Source organism: Pogona vitticeps, chromosome 8 (genome assembly GCF_051106095.1).
Source record: "Pogona vitticeps strain Pit_001003342236 chromosome 8, PviZW2.1, whole genome shotgun sequence".
Taxonomy (NCBI): domain Eukaryota; kingdom Metazoa; phylum Chordata; class Lepidosauria; order Squamata; family Agamidae; genus Pogona; species Pogona vitticeps.
The window spans coordinates 9,604,954-9,623,208 of record NC_135790.1 but is presented as its reverse complement, the minus strand read 5'-3'; the positions used below and the strand labels follow the sequence as shown (position 1 = coordinate 9,623,208).

General features: G+C 47.0%; 1 protein-coding gene across 2 annotated transcripts; it reads right to left on the bottom strand.

Annotated features, from left to right (window-relative positions):
• Positions 1 to 997: 997 nt before the first annotated feature.
• Positions 998 to 15,096, bottom strand: PLPP5 (phospholipid phosphatase 5). Of its 2 annotated transcripts, none has more exons than XM_072978987.2 (7): positions 14,921 to 15,096; positions 9,357 to 9,465; positions 8,066 to 8,156; positions 6,962 to 7,025; positions 5,381 to 5,505; positions 4,208 to 4,378; positions 998 to 3,699 (listed from the first exon to the last, which is right to left on the bottom strand). In XM_072978987.2, exons 1-7 carry the CDS (start codon positions 14,995 to 14,997, stop codon positions 3,530 to 3,532), a joined length of 807 nt encoding a protein of 268 aa, XP_072835088.1. In that variant the 5' UTR covers positions 14,998 to 15,096; the 3' UTR covers positions 998 to 3,529. The 2 variants fall into 2 exon arrangements, with proteins under 2 accessions (XP_072835088.1, XP_020641821.1); XM_020786162.3 differs by lacking the exon at positions 14,921 to 15,096 and adding an exon at positions 14,349 to 14,489.
• Between the last annotated feature and the right edge of the window lie 3,159 nt (positions 15,097 to 18,255).

Below are 18,255 nucleotides of genomic sequence, written 5' to 3'. Positions count from 1 at the left end.
TCTCCTTTCCTTCTGCTTGTCCTCTTTACTTGAGCTGCTGTACCATCCCAGCAGCTGAAAGGGGTATCTTTAACCTATGCTCTGCTGCATGTTGGCCACCTTGTTCTTCATGGAGCACAGGGCCATAGAAGGTCTCAGTAGTCAAAAGGATGCCAACAAAACACACTAAACCCCCGAGGACAACCACTCCCATAATCCCCTTGACTTCTCCATGTTAGAAGGAGCCATTGTTAGTTTCCCTCCACCATCAAGCCGGGAAAGAGGGGAAACTCCTGCAGGAGGAAAACCTTGTCTAGTCCATCAGAACCTCACCTGATTAATGCAAAGGACTTTGTAGCATTTCTTAGCAAAGTCCTTACTTTGCCAAATGGAAAAGTCATGAATTTAGTTAATGCATTAAAATTAACACATTGCTTCCAAGTTCTGCTCTGACCTAAGTGTATCGGGATAATCTTGTATTACCCCATCTCTTTCAGTAAACACCTCATGTCTTACTAGAGGAATAAATAGTTCTTATCTGCAAGGGAACACACACACAACACCCAAGTATATGCACTGACTTGAAACATTTAGGTAGATTTCTCCTGTTGAGCATCACAAGCACATCATCCAAGAGTAATTGCTGAATGCTTTTTCAGCTACCATATATAAGACGCCCCATGTATAAGACTTTTCTAACCCAAAATTAAGAAATCTAAGTGGGGCTTAGCAAGTGTAGGGGGAAAGGGATCAAAGCATTGCAGGATCGCTTTGATCCCTGCTTTCCCCTCTACTTGGTTTTCTCTCAGCTTCCGTGTATAAGACGACCCTTAATTTTAAGTCTAAAGATTTTAGACAAAAGTATAGTCTTATACATGAAAAAATACGATACACCCACTGTGCAGTGTTGGGGGGGGGGAGACAATGAAATGTGAAGTCAGTAGGTCACGATCTATTATGCCCAACACAATTCTCTACATTTAGCATTCAAAAGAGCACCAATGATGTGACAGAACTCTTGTTCTCTAATGTACTATCAATTTTATTAATCAAACACTTCAAAAACAAAGCCAAAAACAATTAAAATTGTCATCTAGTGACTTGGGCTCTAAAAACGTACAGAACATTAAAAGAGGAAAATAAGAAGTCCCAATTCTCATCCTAGAGATAATGCATCTGTCCACTGAGGGTCGAGGGTAACACAGGCTTAAAAAGCAGCACAAGACAAGTTGTCAAAAAAGATTCTGAGTCCAGATATGGTGGCTATTTGTTTGGACTGCAGACTCCAAAAACTGAGGAAGGGCCAGGGTGGATATGGTTTAAATCAGCGGTCCCCAACCTTTTTGGGACCATGGACGGGCTGAGCCTCTGAGGAAGGCACGCTTTTGGGTGCATGCACACACACTCGGGGTGTGTGCACAAAGCGGTGGGGGAACGCGCATGTGCGCGCCAGTGCAAGCGCTTAACCGCCCTTTTGCGCATGTGCAGGAGTGCTTGCGTGGAGGGGTGGGGAAGCGCTCACCAGCACTGGAACACGCGTGTGTACGCAAAGCAGGTGTGGGGAGTGCAAGTGGGGGGGGGGGCGGGAGGTCTGTCTCCCTGGTATGGCTCAGGCCATGGACCAACACGGGGTTGTGGACTGGGGGTTGACGACCTCTGGTTTAAATTACAATTTAAATGAAAAAATATTTGGGGCCAATTTAAAATTTTTTAAATTATGTTTCAATTTAAATTATGATTTAAATCAAATTTGATTTTTTTAAAGCATTGATTTTTATCTACCCTGTGGAGAGCTGTACTTTGCCCACCGTGCTCTAAATTAGTTTCCTCAAAATGGATGCTGAGTGATTGTGTGGGAAGATGCACAGTGCTAATCCTTCCAAGAGCTTGGTCCATACAACATACATTCTGCTTCTGAAGGCAGCTGGGGGAACACACACAGCTCTGAAGAGCAGAAAGGCCATCAGAGGGAGCAAACCCCCCAAAAGAAGAGAGGCTGGCAGTTCTGTTGAAGGGAACATACATTATGGCAGAAGCTTCTGTGGATTAGTCCACTTGATCAAACGCGTGAGCTATTCATCCAGTGGTTCACCAAATCCAGGCCTCCGGTTGGACAGTGAGACAACGGCCTGAAGCCACACATGTTGGGGATGATGGCAGCCACAGCCGTTGCTCCTAATTGTTCTTCCCGACTCTGCCAACAGATCCTCTCCATTGAAGGACACAGCTTGGTGGGCCACACAGCCTGTCCTTATCCTTGAACCTGGCCTGCTGCCCTCAGGTGTGGAGAATGCTATTCAAGGAAGGTTCAAAAGCCACTCCTGTGACTCTTAGTACGTAGAGTGGAGAAGGGGGCACCATGTTGGGCAGGGCACAAGATGTCTTGGGCCAGTTGGCTGTTTATCATTTCTCACTCTGTGCTGTTGGGTTCCAACCTTCATTGATCCAGACATAAGGAGAAATCTCACAGAGATTTCTGTGTAGATCCGCTTTGGGCTGTACTGTTAAACTTATTTAAACATCTATATAAGCAAAAGAGATATTCAGTACACCTGGGAAGAGTGTGCCATTCAAGGATCTAGTTTGGTGGCTCCCAACCTTGGGTACCCAGATGTTCTTAGACTACAATTCTCTGAAAGCCTGGCCAGCACTGCTCAGCTTCTGGCAGTTTTAGTCCATGGACATCTGGGGAACCCAGCGTTGGGAACCACTGATCTTATCCATAAAAACCTATGACACCTTAGAGTGTGCATGCTGTGTGCCATCAAGTCGCATCCAACCTACAGCAACCCCTATGAGGGTTTTCTGAGAGATTTCAGAAGTGGTTTTACCAGCTCGCTGACCAGTTTCTATGACCAAGAAAGCCAGGTCTCCCAAGTCCTTGATCTTCTACACCACACTCCACTTCCTACAGTTGGGTTGGCAAGTTGTGCTGCTCCAGATATTGCAAGGCTGCCATTTCTAAGTCCGCGTGCGGTTGCTCAAGCTGCCTAAAGCTCACCTGAGTTGCACCAAGATCTGGAGGGGCCACATTTACCCACCACAAGAACCCGAAGTCTGTAAGTTGTTACATGACACGGTGACATCCTCCCCTCCTTATTGTGCAGCTAGGCCTGCTCGCATCATTTTGAGCAATTGCTTTGCAGACGCCATCTTCTGTTAAGTGCCAGCACACTCATCGAGATTGGGTGGTGGGGAAACAAGGTACAAGCGGAAGGCCTGGCTTTGTGGCAAAGAACTGGACTTTGCTTGTTTTGTTTGTGTCTGCTGTGCTCCAGACCTTCAAAGCTGGCATGGGTCAGCCTGTAAATGGGCTGCTACGAAGGATCAGCCCCAACTTCTAAGACTGTTGAGATGGCCTGGGATGACCGGGGAGGCGGCTTTGCTTATCCATCACACAAGCCAAACACTACCTTCGTTTTTCTTCCAAAAGACCTGCAAAGAAAGAGGTACCATCACCTTTTTTCTTCCAGGCACAAAACAACAAGGGCAGCTGTGCCCCCGTCTCATCCAGATCCCAGGGCATGCAGGTGGTAATCTGCTGTGACTTTTATACATCTAAGCTAAAGCCGGAGAGTGTTAGCTTCTGCCTCTCGGAGGCCGAGAGTCTGGACTTGCATTGTAGCGGCTGATGGCATTCAGGGTCAGTCAACGGAGGGTAATGCTGCCTGTAGCAGAGGTATGCAAATGTGAAGCCCATTCCCGAACCAACGAGCACATCTGGAAAGGAAAGAGTGCAGAAGAAGAGTTAAAGCCCATTTCCCCTCGGGCTAGGTAACAGCATCACAAGATCCCATCTTGCACCAAACGAATACTGTCACTGATCAGCTGTTGCTTCATTTATAACACATCCCTCCCCACAAGGAGATCTCAGCAGTTATGTATCCCATGGTCACTCCCCGTATAATTCTCACAACCACTGTGGAAGTCCAACCATTGTTTACTGTCTATTGCTGTGTGTGTGTGTGTGTGTGTGTGTGTGTGTGTGTGAGAGAGAGAGAGAGAGTGAGTGAGTGAGTGAGTGAGTGAGTGAGCCGCCTAGAGTGGTCGTATTGACCAGATAGGCGGGGTACAAAATAAATAAATAAATAAATAAACAAACCAAATCTGGAGGTCAAACATGCACAATCCTTGTGCTGAACAGGGCATCCAACTTCCACCACCCCAACTTGTGCTTTCCCCAGTTCTCTGGCCCCGGCCCATTTCCCCTCAGAAAGTTCCCCCTCACCTTGCCAGTGATGCTTGTAATCACAGATGCGGGATAAAGCGATGAGCATGGCGACAAAGAGGGGCATTAAGAAGACGCACAGGCGCCAGGACTGCCCTCGCCCACCAGGCGCAAAGCAGTGAAGCTTCCCTGCTATGTAGAAGGATCCAAAGGCAAGGCCAGCAAAGGCAACTGGAAGACAAGGTGGAGGACAGTGGGACTCAACGAGGAGAGGCTACAATACAGGCTAAGCCTGGAAGACGGGTTCCTAACAGTGTGACCTTTGATAGATAGATAGATAGATAGATAGATAGATAGATAGATAGATAGATAGATAGATAGATAGATAGATAGATAGATAGATAGATAGATAGACAGACAGACAGAGAGAGAGAGAGAGAGAGAGAGAGAGAGAGAGAGAGAGAGATTCCGTGCAGAATCTAGCGCTATGGTGAAGCACCAGCAAGTCATATTGGACACAGTGGGCTTTAATTCTGAGTAGACATATATACAGTGGTGCCTCGCTTAACGATGACAATCCGTTCCAGGAAAATCGCCGTTAAGAGAAAACATCGTAAAACAAAATTAAAAACCCCATTGAAACGCATTGAAACCCGTTCAATGCGTTCCAATGGGGTAAAAACCCACCATCCAGCAAAGATCCTCCATACGGCGGCCATTTTCTCTGCCTGTATAGCGAGGAATCCGTCCCTAAACACAGCGGGGAGCCATTTTAAGCACCCGGTGGCCATTTTGAAACCGCCAATCAGCTGTTAAAAAAACCATCGTTTTGCGAAGAATCGGTTCCCAAAGCAGGAACCGATCATCGCAAAGCGAAAAAAACCTATTTAGACCATTGTTTTGCGATCGCAAAAAGATTGTCGTACAGCAATTTTGTAGTAATGCGGGGCAATCGTTAAGCGAGGCACCACTGTATTTAATTCTGAGTAGACACACACACATATATATTTGATCTGAGACTCTCTGTACTGCATGATCTTATTGGCCCAGTTCCTGAACATGGGCTGAGATTCAATTTTCATTCAGGCCACCCTCTTCCCAGGGCACTCTGAGATGACTGTCAATGAACAACCTCTGGATCGATCTGCAAGCTGACTGCCAGATCCATCCTATCTCTCCACCGAGTGCTTCCCATCCTGGGCGGGAAAGCACAAAGGCAGCGTGGGAACTCACAAGAGGAATGTCCACTGGGAAAGCTCTTGCGCCCTTCCGTCACGACATGCGCGTCCCCGGTGCATAACAGCTGTAAGGTCTCTCGGCCGTCTGGAAAGCAGCGGTAGAAGAAGTCAGGCCGAGGCCTAGAGGGAGAGAAGAACAGCCAAGGGTGAGTTTTCACTCTAACAGCAATCCTGAGGAGAGGAAGGAGCCGAGAGGATGAGGAGAGGGATGGAGTGAGGCGGAATCTCTGATTGTGACCCCACTCTGGGGAAGGGGAAGTAGAATGGGGAGCTGACATAGGGAGACGTGGCTGCAGCCCGATATTAATGGGAAATGGGCTAAAACTGTGCTCACGACCTAGGGTTCAATCCCAGGTAGCCAGCTCAAGGTTGACTCAGCCTTCTATCCTTCCGAGGTCGGTAAAATGAGTACCCAGCTCGCTGGGGGGGGGGGAATGTGTAGCCTGCATAATTAACTTGTAAACCGCCCAGAGAGTGCTTGAAGCGCTATGGGGCGGTATATAAGCAGCACGCTTTGCTTTTGCTTTGCTAAAGCTCCAGCGGGAACCTGTCTTTGCTGCCCTGCCTTCATCTCCAGTGGGAATGGGCTGGTGGAGAAATACACTCTCAGGGGGAGGTTCCCACAGTTCCTGGTGGCAAAAGCTGAGAGGAAAGGAAAATCTGCTTTAGTAAGGTCTCGTGGCTATCTTGAATCAGAATCTGAGACAGCAACAGAATTTCTCTTCCATATGCCAAGGAACCCTTGTTGCCATCCCTCAAATGGGGATAATGGGAGTTCTCTTCTCTGATAAGAATCTTCCATGAACTGCATGGAAGAGTCTTGGAAATACATCAGCAGGGAATCTGCTAAGGGCTGGATTATAACTCTGGGCCAGAACCTCCCCATCTATATCCTACAATGACTTCCTGCACATTCAGCGTTCCCAGAAGGTCCTGGAACCCCACCCGCTCTTCCCATAACCCATCTTGGGAGGCCTCACAAGCTGGTGTCTTTCACTGATTTGACAGTTGTTCCGGAAAGAAGGAAACAGGTCTCCAGGCCGTTCCAAAGGGCACTTGCAGGAGCTAATACAAGGCATAAGAATGCCAGGGTGATATATTCAGAATGCCAGCATAAAAATCAATGGCACCAACGGAGTTTTCAGCAATCATGTTCAGCACAAAATGCATCCCTTTAGGCTGAATTTAGTAACACCAATACTAATACAAGAACCTGGTGGTAGGAGGGCAGTACAACTGTTCTCCTTCCAGGCTGAAGCACGGAAAGGGAAGAATCACATTTTCAATGCTTGACATTGAGAAAAAATGGTCCAGGAAGTAGAAGTGGGCTAGGATCGAACTTTCCTTCCTTGTGCTAATTTTCTAGCATGAAGAGGCAAGGATGGCTGGGGAGGCAGAAGCCTTCAGAAGGGGGTACAGAGTTCAACCCAAGACCCGCTGCGGCCTGAAGGGTTTCAGTCCACCATCTCACTCTGTAACTGGACTAGGCCTGTCCCCCGGCAAGGGTCCATCAAAATGTAAACACTGGTTCTCTTTAAAGAAACAAAAGAAAAAAGGCACCAAGAAGGGTCATCACCTGCCCACGATCAGCTTCACAGCATTGGTGAAAACGCCATTCAGGGTAAGAGCCAGGCTGCCAGCTGCAAGGACAGAAAACAGAAAAGCAACTGAGTAGAAGCCACACCACCCTGATCCAGCGCACGGTCACGATTCTGCCTGCCACAGGGGACCGGGTAGAGAGCAAGCGCACCAGAGCCAGAAAACGTGTTTAACACGATGGGAGTTGTATCCCATGTCAAAGGTAACTTTGTGACAGAATCACCAATAAAATAAAGAAAAATGAAATGGGAATAATAAAATAAAAATAAAATAACATTAAAATACAATCAACTTAGTGTCACGTCAGAAAATTTCAGACCAGGGATTACAGCTTATCTCAGCATTTTTGCTCTTATTGCCTCGTAGAATGGAAAGTGTCAATACAGGTGTATTTTCTGTGGTTACCCACAGCTTCTGGAATTCCTTGTCAAAGGAAGCAGGTCTAGCCCCCTCTCTGAAATTACACAGGTAGCTAGGTTATTTTTACCTGCTCAATCTAACAGTGCACGCTGGCATACCATCGCTGGCATCACTCCCGCAGGACATTTTCAGTTCAAGTGCAGAGCAAAGCAGAAGTCACGTTTGCTAAGCTGTTACAGGTAACTCCCATTTTTTCTCTGCCATCCCCATCTTTTATTCCTTGTATGCCATACCTCAGATTTAGATTACCAGCCTAAAGAAAGGGACTCTTGTGTGATTTATCTTCCTAAGTAGCTCTGTCAACCCTTTTAGCTAATTTCTTTCCTTCTTCCGTCCCTCCCTTCCTTTCCCCCTGGCTGTGATAGAATGCTGCTTCAACTTACCGTATTTTTCTTTAGATAAAAAAATTGAGGATTGTCTTATACACAGAGGTAAGGGGGGGAAGGGATCAAAGTGCTGCAGGATCGCAGCCCTTTGATCCTGCAGCCCTTTCGCGGCTGCGTTACCCCTCCATTTCCTAAGCCCCGAATGGAGGGGTAAAGCAGGGATAAAATTTTCTTATTTTGGGATGGAAAAGTGGGGGTCGTCTTATACATTGGGTAGTCTTATACACGGAAAAATATGGTAAGTGTCCTTCCTAAACCCATCACATTGAACTCACCTAAGCAAGCTTCTCGTGTGTCCCCTTGATCTGCGTTCATGAAGAATTTGGCCAGCAGAATAAAGACCAGGGGAGACAAAAAGGAAATGAGCTGAAACAAGAGGGTAGAGACAGGACGAGGGTCAGTAGGAGGGCAAAGGCAACACCAAAACACAACCAGATAGAGGAGGAGAAAGAAAAAATGCAGTACATGTTTTAATTCTCATCTTTAAAATTGGCACTGAGTGAATTATACAGCTATTTTTTTCCTGACCCCGCCCCCCCCCTTGAGATTTCAATGCACCAAAGGCTAACAGTAGGGTTAGCCATATGGATAAGGCCAAGGTTTAGGATTTCACGTACAGTGCTTGTCATCTTTTGACTCCAAAGAAATTCACAACCTCTTCACCCGCTTTAGAGATTCCTGGTTCTCTGCAAACTGGAACAGGCTTTTTGCCCCATTATACATTCATAATGACTGAATTTTGTTAAAAAAACAACAACAACAACAAATGTTGGGACCATCGTCATTTATTTATTTTTGGCCCTGCCTGCTTTTCATCACTGTTTCGCACCCAGCTTGTTGCTGGAAGGGAGGCAAGGCTACTTGCAACCAACCAGTCAGATGACACGATTAAAAGCAGAATGTCTAGCTTGTAGGTCTGGTTCTGCACAGATTCTTCAGCACCTGAGTATTTAAATGTCCCACCCTGGATCTGGAGGCTTAAAAAATTCCTAACATGTTTCAACAGACAATGCTGGACTGGAGAGACAAGGAGTCTGACTTGGAAAAGGCAACATAGTACGTTCCTAAGGTAAAAGAGGACCATCTCATGAAGGCTCCATCTGCCACACAGGGTTGATGTGATCACCACACTACATGGCACACGGGGGGGAGGGGAGATACAACTTGGTCATGTCTAGGGGACAGTTTTCTCTGCACAGGACCTACTATGGGGGCTCCTCCTTGGCTGAAAATGTAGGTCTAGATTTTTTTTTAATCCAGAAGAGAATGAAGTTCACTGCCAATCTTAGACCGCCCTCCATCCACGTTTTCGGTAACCTGTGGCAGCACCATTTGCTTCAGTTTCATAGATGCTTCCCGGAGGAAGATGCTCCCTTCTTCTTGCAGAAAAATATGGCTTCAGTTTTCAAAGGGGGGAATTGGATGCTTGCAACCATTAGGGATAGGGAGACCACATATAACCTTCTGCAGTGCATGCTGCCGATCCCTGATGTATAGATATCACGCATGTATGGCAACACAGCTTAGAATGCAGAGAATGACTGGGGGGAATGAAGTTATACTTACAAACATGGGTTTGGCAGGTACGTGGTCGGACTCTATGTAGGGGTTCTTATACAGCCACATCTCTTCAGGCTGTATGACCCGCTGGAAGGGAGGTAGAAGTTCGGTGATCCTGCAGAAATGGCAATTCAATGTTTAGCTGATAAACCAGGACACCATGGAGAGCTTACTCTGTATCTTGATCAGAAAGTTTGGATCTGCAGGATTTTTAAAGGTTGCTTTCCAACATGTATTTTCCAAGCAGTTTACGTTAATGTTTGCAATATGCATTAAAATCCTTTTTGCAAAACCTGTTTGAAACAGCCATAAGATACCGATACTGTGAAGCCAGCTACACAGGAATGTATCCAATTCTGTAGCCCTCTGCAGGAACCACTGGAAAATCACTCTTAAAAAACACTGACTGCACGACATTCTTGCTAGACTAGAGCATTCCAACCCATCCCTAATGGGGGCCAATCCATCTCAGACTGGTCTAAGGCTGGAGCCTACTGTTTATATGGAACAATTAGAACTGGTCCAAATAAACACGGTTTTCTCGTGGTGTGATAGCCTAGATCGCTCATGTCTGTGTCTGTCTGTCTCTTTCTCTCTCTCTGTGTGTGTGTGCACGCTCTCTCTTCCAACATGTCAGTGACTACATATAAAGCTGGGTGTGGTCTGACCGTGACTGCAAACAGCACCCTCCATCCTATTTCGAAGTGAAAAAAAAAAAAAGCATGTTTGTTTTATCTTTTACATTTAAAAGAAACTTCTGATTAAAGGTTGTAGCAGCATTCTGTTCCAGTGATGTGCATATACTCCTGGCAGGATGCAGCAGTGGCTAGCAGGCAAGGTAACCCCTTCTTCTGCCCTTTCGCTTAGACTTGGAGGTAGAGCATAAGATCAAAGAGCTATTTCAGCCAATCCTGGTTACGATTAGGTAACTAATATCCTATCTGTGTCTCTTCCAACATACTGTGTAATCGTGCTAAGTAAATAAAAGAGCTCTCAGGGCGTTGCCTGTAGGCTCCGCTGGCTCTGACATCTGCTGTCGTTTCCTTTGTTCTCTCTAAGGCAATTAGCCTTCCTTTGTTCCATGATCACCCACATAAAATACTTCCCCACTCTTGCACTGCAACACTTAAGCACTATACAGGGCTGAAAATGATATCCTGACTGTGCAGCTTCACCTTTACACGTGCTTTACTGCCTGCCAATTTTGCAAAGCTGACACTGCTCAACATCAGTCAACGAAGACTATATAGCACAATACGACAGTGGGCGTTAATGCTTCTTCTTCTTCTTTTTAAAAGACAGAAATGTATTTCGGAAATAAAAGAGAGCCAAACGGATTCTTCAGCAATGAAACAACGCCGTGCTATACCCCTTAACAAAATGATTTTTTAAAAAAAGGAAGCAGAAAAAGAGAAACACAAAGCTGAAACCTGGCACTTTGTAACTCCTTTTCATAGACATAAAAGCCCAACCCACAAGCCAATGGAAGCAGACAGTTTCCAAACATGTTGATACCCATTGCAAAAGAGGAGGCAGGAGGCAGGGAGTGAGAAGAGCACACACTGCAACCAAACCGACCAAGACAGACTGATCTAACACAAACCTGTGGTTGACTGAACTGCAACAAAAGAGGCCACAGGAGCAATTTCTGTATGAATTGAAGGAACGGTCTAATCCAGCTCCCTCGTTCCAAACCATTCCAAAGCCACCAAGCCTAGATTGCTCCCTGTTGCTAACGTTGCCATACCCTGCGTCTCCATACACGGGGTCCAAGCACAGAACGCTTTTGGCCTCCACCCATGGACTCCCGCGGGGTTTCCCTTGCAGTGCATTCTCTCTCCACTGTATGCATGAAAAGACGACACACTTCCTCATTCCACAGGATGGCTGATCAAAAGAACCGAAGAATCTGTGAAGCCTCTATGACTGCTTTTTCTCATTCACGGCAAACTCCACACATTTAAATCAGCTGCATTTTAAAAAAAACACCCAATATTATACAGTTCATAGCATGTTTTGCTTCTGGTCAGTCAAAAGGCAGACCAAGGAACGCTCCACCTGAAAACACAGGTGTGCCCTTTGGGGGTTCTTCATCCCTGAGCCTGGATGCCCAGGTTTTGGTGGTGGCCAGGAGTGCCTTGGCACAATCAAAACTACTGCACCATCTACATTCATTTCTTGAGAGATCTGATCTGCCCACTGTGACACATACACCCTAGTGACTTCCCGGCTGGATTACTGCCACACACTCTCTGTGGTGCTGCCAATGGAAAGTGTCGGGAAACTTCAGCGGGTCCAAAATGCAGCAGCCAGATTGCCGGCTGGGGCTGTTTTACAGGGATCGCATAACACCCCCACCCCTTGTTACAGCAGCTCTAATGGCTGCCGATCCGTTTCTGGGCACAATTCAAAGAGCTGTTTTTAACCTACAAAGCCCACAATGGCCTGGATCCGAGCTATCTCAAAGACTGTATCTCCCATGATGAGCTGGCTCCAGTGTTAAGATCATTGGGAGAGGCGTTTCTCTCAGACCCACAACCTCCATAGGCACGTCTGATGGGGACACAGGAGAGGGCCTTCTGTGTTGGTGCTCCCAGACTCTGGAACTCCCTCCCACTGGAGGCCAGACTGGCCCCCCTCTTTGCTGTTCTTCTGCAAGCAGGCAAGGGCCTGTCTCTTCAGGGAGGCTTTCCCTCAGTGACTGGCTACCTGAGGGTGACTTTTAAATGGATTGTTAGGGCATTACTGCTCTGACTGGCTCTTTAGTCCTACTTGTATTTACCATCTCTCAGAATGGTATTTGTTTGTTTCTCTTTAGTATTTTCATACTTATTGTTTTAGCTTTGATGCTGTCTTTTAATGATGTAAACTGCCAGTGTATACTCATGGTTTTCAGCTTTAAATACTGCCTTTCAATGATGTAAGAGTTACCTTGTGTCCTTCTTTAAGGAGAAGGGTGGGGTAGAAATATTTTAAATAAACACATTTTTGCTTCCTGAAATGGCCCTATTTATGTGTTTAGAACTGTGGTTCCCAACCTGGGGTCCCCAGAGGTTCTTGGACTGCAACTCCCAGAAGCCCTTGCCAGCACGGCTAATGGTTAAGGCTTCTGGAAGTTGCAGTCCCTCTGGGGACCCCAGTTTGAGAACCACTAGTTTAAAAAATTCTGCTGATTTTGTCTGTTCTGTTCTCTCATTATCAAAAGGATCTGGACTAGCATTTTTAGTGTACTGAATGTTACTTGAATCACATTGGTACACCGCCCTCACATCCACAAGGATAAAGAGCAGGCTTTTTAAAAAAATCAATAAAATAAAGAAACCCAATAGTATAAATTCTCTTTCAGCCATGGTGAGGGTTTGAACTGACATGGGAAGATGGGGGCATTTACAGAATTAACAGGGACACGAGTCTCATTCTCCTAGTTGGAGAGAGAGAGGGGGGAGGCTGTGCTATTTGTCTTGGCAAAATTCTGCACTGTGAAAATACATCCCCATTTGCATTTCCAGGCTACTGGCATCCTTTCGCCTCTGTAAAATCAGCCTCGGACTCCGGCTATTCAGCTGGTTGGGCTACAGCTGTGACGACCATCCAAACAGAGGGACGTCAGCAGTGACAACACCATGGAGAGTCTCTGTCTTTCACCCTCCTAATAACCGCCACTGAGGGCTCCCTTTCATGCCTGCGTCACAAAAAGAAATGCCACTGCACCATATTAAGCAGGGGATGCTTCACTGGGACCTGGTAATGTGATTTATTTTTAACTACAACTCCCAGAATCCTCCAGCCAAATTCCTTTTCAGTACTCCAAATCCCGGAATCCCTCAGCCAGCATGGACAGTGGCCACATAGGCTTACTAATGAGCTTTTCAGGGGCCTGCAATCAACAACCAAATAATGGTTCGAACCTCGTTACCCCATGATGTACCAGAGAAAACCCCACCTTTGACATATGGCAGCTGAGCCCATGGGTTCTTTTGATGGGAAAAGGTAGATCAAGTGGTCCTTAGCCCGACACATTCCAGATGTTTGGGGTTCACCTCCCATGTTCACTAACCAGTGGCCATTTTAGTTCTGGGGGAGGTGATGATGGACATTGAACTCCAGCAAATCTGGACAGGAGGAGGCTGAAAGAGACAGGTTCTCCTGCATGAACATGGATACACACAGATTCACCCTCCCAATAAACCCGAATAAGCCAACGAGTGGAAAGAATTATATCCAATACAGTCATAGCATTACATCTATTTCTTAATTTCAGATCAGGCAGCCTCCCCGGAAGATCATCTCCCCCCCCCATTCCACTGGGAAAATGTGATGTGCTTTCAAATAACTTTGGACTTATCGCAACCCTAATAGGGTTGTTGGAATAAGCAAGAAGTTCAAGGAGCGTTTTATCCCCGGCACACCCCCCCAGCAAATTTCCATGGCTGAGTGAAGATTTGAACTCAGGGTTCCTAGCTCTTAGCCAGACGTTTACTCTCTGAAAGAATTGCCACAAAACAACAACCCACATGGTTCAGCTTTCAATTCCCATTAGGCAATTGTTTAATTTGAACTGTATATGGGAACCCTACGACGGAATTTGGAGAGCCCCCAACGCTCAACCTCTGGGTTACTTCCAGAGGCAGGAATGCATACCTTGTGTGTAAAAAGGGTTTTAGGTAGAGATTTCTGAACATTTCCTTTTTTTTCTCTCCCTCCCCCCCAGAAAAAAATGGATATTTTTGGAAATTTTGCATTTCTAAAGAGAACTGAAAGCCAGAAAGTCTCAGAAGGCTTTCATTAAGGTCTTCGTGTGATATAGTTTGAATACCATGTTGCAGACATATCATTTATCATTGTAAAAGAACATATTCCACACTCCATTTTTTTCTGGAAAGAACACAGCTTTCCTCCCCCAGGCCTTCCCATCCCTCACGTTAGCTCATTTCCCTGAGGCTTCATAAAGCCCGACATACCCCAGGTACAGGATCTGCATCCTGGCCCGCGAACTACCTGCAGTGGAGTTCCGGTCTCCCCAGGGACTGGTAGGCGTCACAGCCCCCGATGCCTTGCGAGGCCGGGAGGCCCCACTCGAGGCATCATCCCTTGAGAGCGCTTGGCCGGCTAACAAGTAACACCCCCCACGGACCCCCCGCCCCGGCCAATTACACCCAGCCGATGCCCGCCTAGGACGATCAATCCGGGACCGGCCCGGCTTTTGTCTCCCGATCGCCGGGAATCACGGCAGAAACATACCTTTCCCGGGGGGGGGGAGTGATGGGGGGGAGGAAGAAGAGGAGAAGAGCCAACCACGTGGCTTTCCTGCAGCAACGTTGCACTGCCCTCCTCGGTGGCGGGGGGGGGGGAACCGACTACTACAGGCAATGAGACGTTGCATCAACAAACGGACACACAACGCTCCCCCCTCCCGCTCCCCGTTACACGGAGGTTACAGAGCACACCGGGGGGTGGGTGGAGGGAGGGAGGCGAGGCGGCGTGCCCCCCCCTTTCCAGCATCCCCTGCAGGGGCGACCCCCCCGCCCGCATTCCCGCTCCCCCCCTTTTTTTTTTGCTTCGGCACTCACAAGAAGAGCCCCAGCAGCAGGGCGCGCACCCCGATTTCCAGCAGCAGCGCCAGCCCCGCCCGCGGGACGCGCCGCATCTTTCCCGGCGGCGGCGGCGGCGGCAACAGCTGGACGAGCTTTAGCCACGCGCGCCGCCTCTGGCCGGAGCCCCGCCCACCCGCTCCCAGGACGGGGGTGGGTGGGGAAAGGGGCGGGGCCTGCATATCCCCCCCCCCCCCGCCAACACACACACACACACACACACACAGGGGAAGGCGGAGGTGGGAGGAACGGAGGAGCAAATTTGATGCAATGTCTTCAAGCAGCGGCAAGTTCCGGAACACGACGCCCAAGGAACGAACTTCCCCAAGTTCGTTCTTTGAACTATAATTCCCAGCATTCCCTAATTATTCTGGATGATATTTGCAAAGACGTGGCTGCGCGGGGGCTGGTCGAAGAGGCGCATTACGTATTATCAATTCTTCCTGCAAAGAGATGCATAAGGGAGAGAGATGCTTCCTTGAGAGCACGGGAAGTTACTTCTGAATAACGAGTTACGCATTTATTTATTTTTTGTCCCATTTAAGGTTGGGAATGGCTTATGAAATATAGGGATTGCGGAGGACGTGAAACGCGCCAATTAAAAATGTGCAAATTAAAAATTCTGTGAAATATATCATATAATCATATAATATCATGGAATTGTAAAACGAGCCTAGACTTGTAACAGTTGCAAAACGAAAACAAGCTCTCCTTAGTTCAGGTCCTATGAATGTAACTTTGGCAACCTGCTTGCCTGTGTTAACGGATACGTTTCCGTCCTTGCAGCCCTGAGGTTGTGGATGGGACCCTTGGAGAGGGGAGAAGCCCCCGCCCCTGTTGTTGGGTCCTTGCTTTTCTCTGGTTATAAAAGCTGCCTGGGAGGAGCTGGGTGGGTGGACGAGCGAGGAAAGCCTCCCTGCGGCAGGGCAGGATCCCACCCTACAGGACTTCAAGGAGGCAATAATGGGACCATTGCTGAAAAAAGTCCTTCCTTGAAGCATTGGCCAACTATTGGCCAACTGCTGGCCAGTCTCAAATGTTCCCCTCCTAGGCAAGTCACATCACAGCAGGGCGTCTTCTCATCTCCAAGTGTTTCTGGATGAGGTGGATGATCCCCAGATCCATTTCAGTTTGACTTGAAGCCTGGTGATGGGACAGCAGTTGCTTTGGTCACTTTGGTGGATGACCTACACAGGGAACAAGATGGGGGAAATGTGTTCCTGTTGAGAACCTTGGACCTCCCAGCTGCTTTTGATATCAGATCTCAGGAGGTAGTGGTGGGGAACCCCTCTTCTATGCACCAGCCATTGGCCCGTGGAGCCCTCGAGGCTCTCTTTTGTCCCTATATTATTTAATCTATACATAAAACTGCTGGGCGAGGTTGTCCAGGGTAAGTGAAATTTGGTGTCATCCAAATCTTATCTCCATCTTATTCCAAGGAAACGTTTTTGGTTCTAATTTACTGGATGAGAGGGAATAAACTGAGGCCTAATCCAGCCAAGACAGAGGTGCTCCCTGGTCAGTTGAAAGGCGGATCATGAAGCAGAGTTTCCACCTGTGATAAACGGGGTTGCATTCCTGCTGAAAACACAGGTGTGCAATCTGGGCATGCTCCTGGAGTGGTCCCTGAGCTTGCAGGCCCAGATCTCAGTGGCAGGCATGTGCAGTGGTGCCTCGCTAGATGATGATAATCCGTTCCACTGAAATCGCTGTTTAGCGAAATCATTGTCTAGCAAAAAGCATTTCCCTATTGGAATGCATTGAAACCAGTTTAATGCATTCCAATGGGGAAGAATTGTCGTTGTCTAGTGAAGATCGGCCATAGGAAAGCCGCTTTGCGAACCGCCAATCAGCTGTTTAAATTGCTGTCTTGCGAAGCTTAGGTCCCGAAAACACCCATTTTGCGAGCGCGGAGGGAGCTATCAAAATTGTTGTCTTGCGAAAATTGGTTTGCGAAGCAGGGACCAAACATTGTCCAGCAAAATTCCCCCATAGGAATCACTGTTTTGCGAATCGCTATAGTGATCGCAAAAAGCCAATGTCTAGCGAAAAAACTGTCATGCGGGGTAACTGTCTAGCAAGGTGCCACTGTATCTGCATGGTCGAAACTAGTGCAGTGGCTGAGCTTATTCCTGGAGACCTCTGGCCTGGCCACAGTGACACATGTCGCAGTTACATCCTTTTTGGGTTGTCTTCCAGGTTCTGATGGTATCTTATATTTGGGATGGGATATGTTATTTCTTTCAACTACAACTCACAGAACTGAGCAGTAAGCTTGGCAGAAGCCAAAACCTGAGATGAAAGGTAGGGCCTTGTGATGTCATCCTTCATATCATCACGAATTCGGTAGTCCAGGTTTTCATCCTGACAATCTACGTAGCCAGCTTCCTCACCAAGGGGAGTCGGGGGTGTGTGTACAGACAACTGGATCAGTTTATATCAACAAATGAGTAGCCAGTCATTTGTTAAGTTAATGTCTCTTAATTTCTCAATCAAGACCAAAGCACTCAAATATTTTGAATTACAGCAGGAGTAGCTTGCAACAATTCCTATTCCTAGGAAAATCCTTTTCTCCCTCAGCAACTATAAGGACTACAGGCAAACACAGAAGGAACAGAGAAGCCTCGGGGAAATAACAGATGATGTCATAAACCTTGCTACTCAAAAAGTCTGAGGACTTTAGCTTTGCAAAGTCTAACCCCACTACCCCAGTAGATGTCATAGAATAGGCATTCTTGCTTCTGGCTTTTTGATGTGCCAAGCAGAACACTTGTCTAAAAACCTTTGCTCCGAGCCATTGTCCTCCTGCACCAGCTGACAACAGGGTTTTAGAACCAGTATACCTCGTAGGACCAGTTACAATGGAAGTGGAGGTGGGGTGGTGGTGTTGCCTTCACATTCTAATTATTGTGTTTCAAGAAGTATTCAGAGAGCTGATTGAACAGTATGCAGAGTGACTCTCAGCATACAACAATAAAACTTTATTACTTTCGAAAGTAGGAGATCCGTCAATATGCAGACACAGTAAATGTGTAAAGTGGTTGTCTCTGAATAATAAAAGAATTGCTCTTTTATACTTCTAAGTGGAATTTTCCAAGAAGTAGAAGTAGAAAAAAAAGTGATGCAAACAACCATCAAAACGTCAACAAAGACTGCTTCCTGCTGACAAATTATTTAGATGGCATGATCAGGAAATGTTTTATCTATTTTTATACCTCTGTTTGCCTTGACCTGGTGAATACAACTCTCTAGATCTGCTGTGATATCCATATAGAGGGACCCTTCCATATTCTACTTTGTTTCTCCCTCCCTCC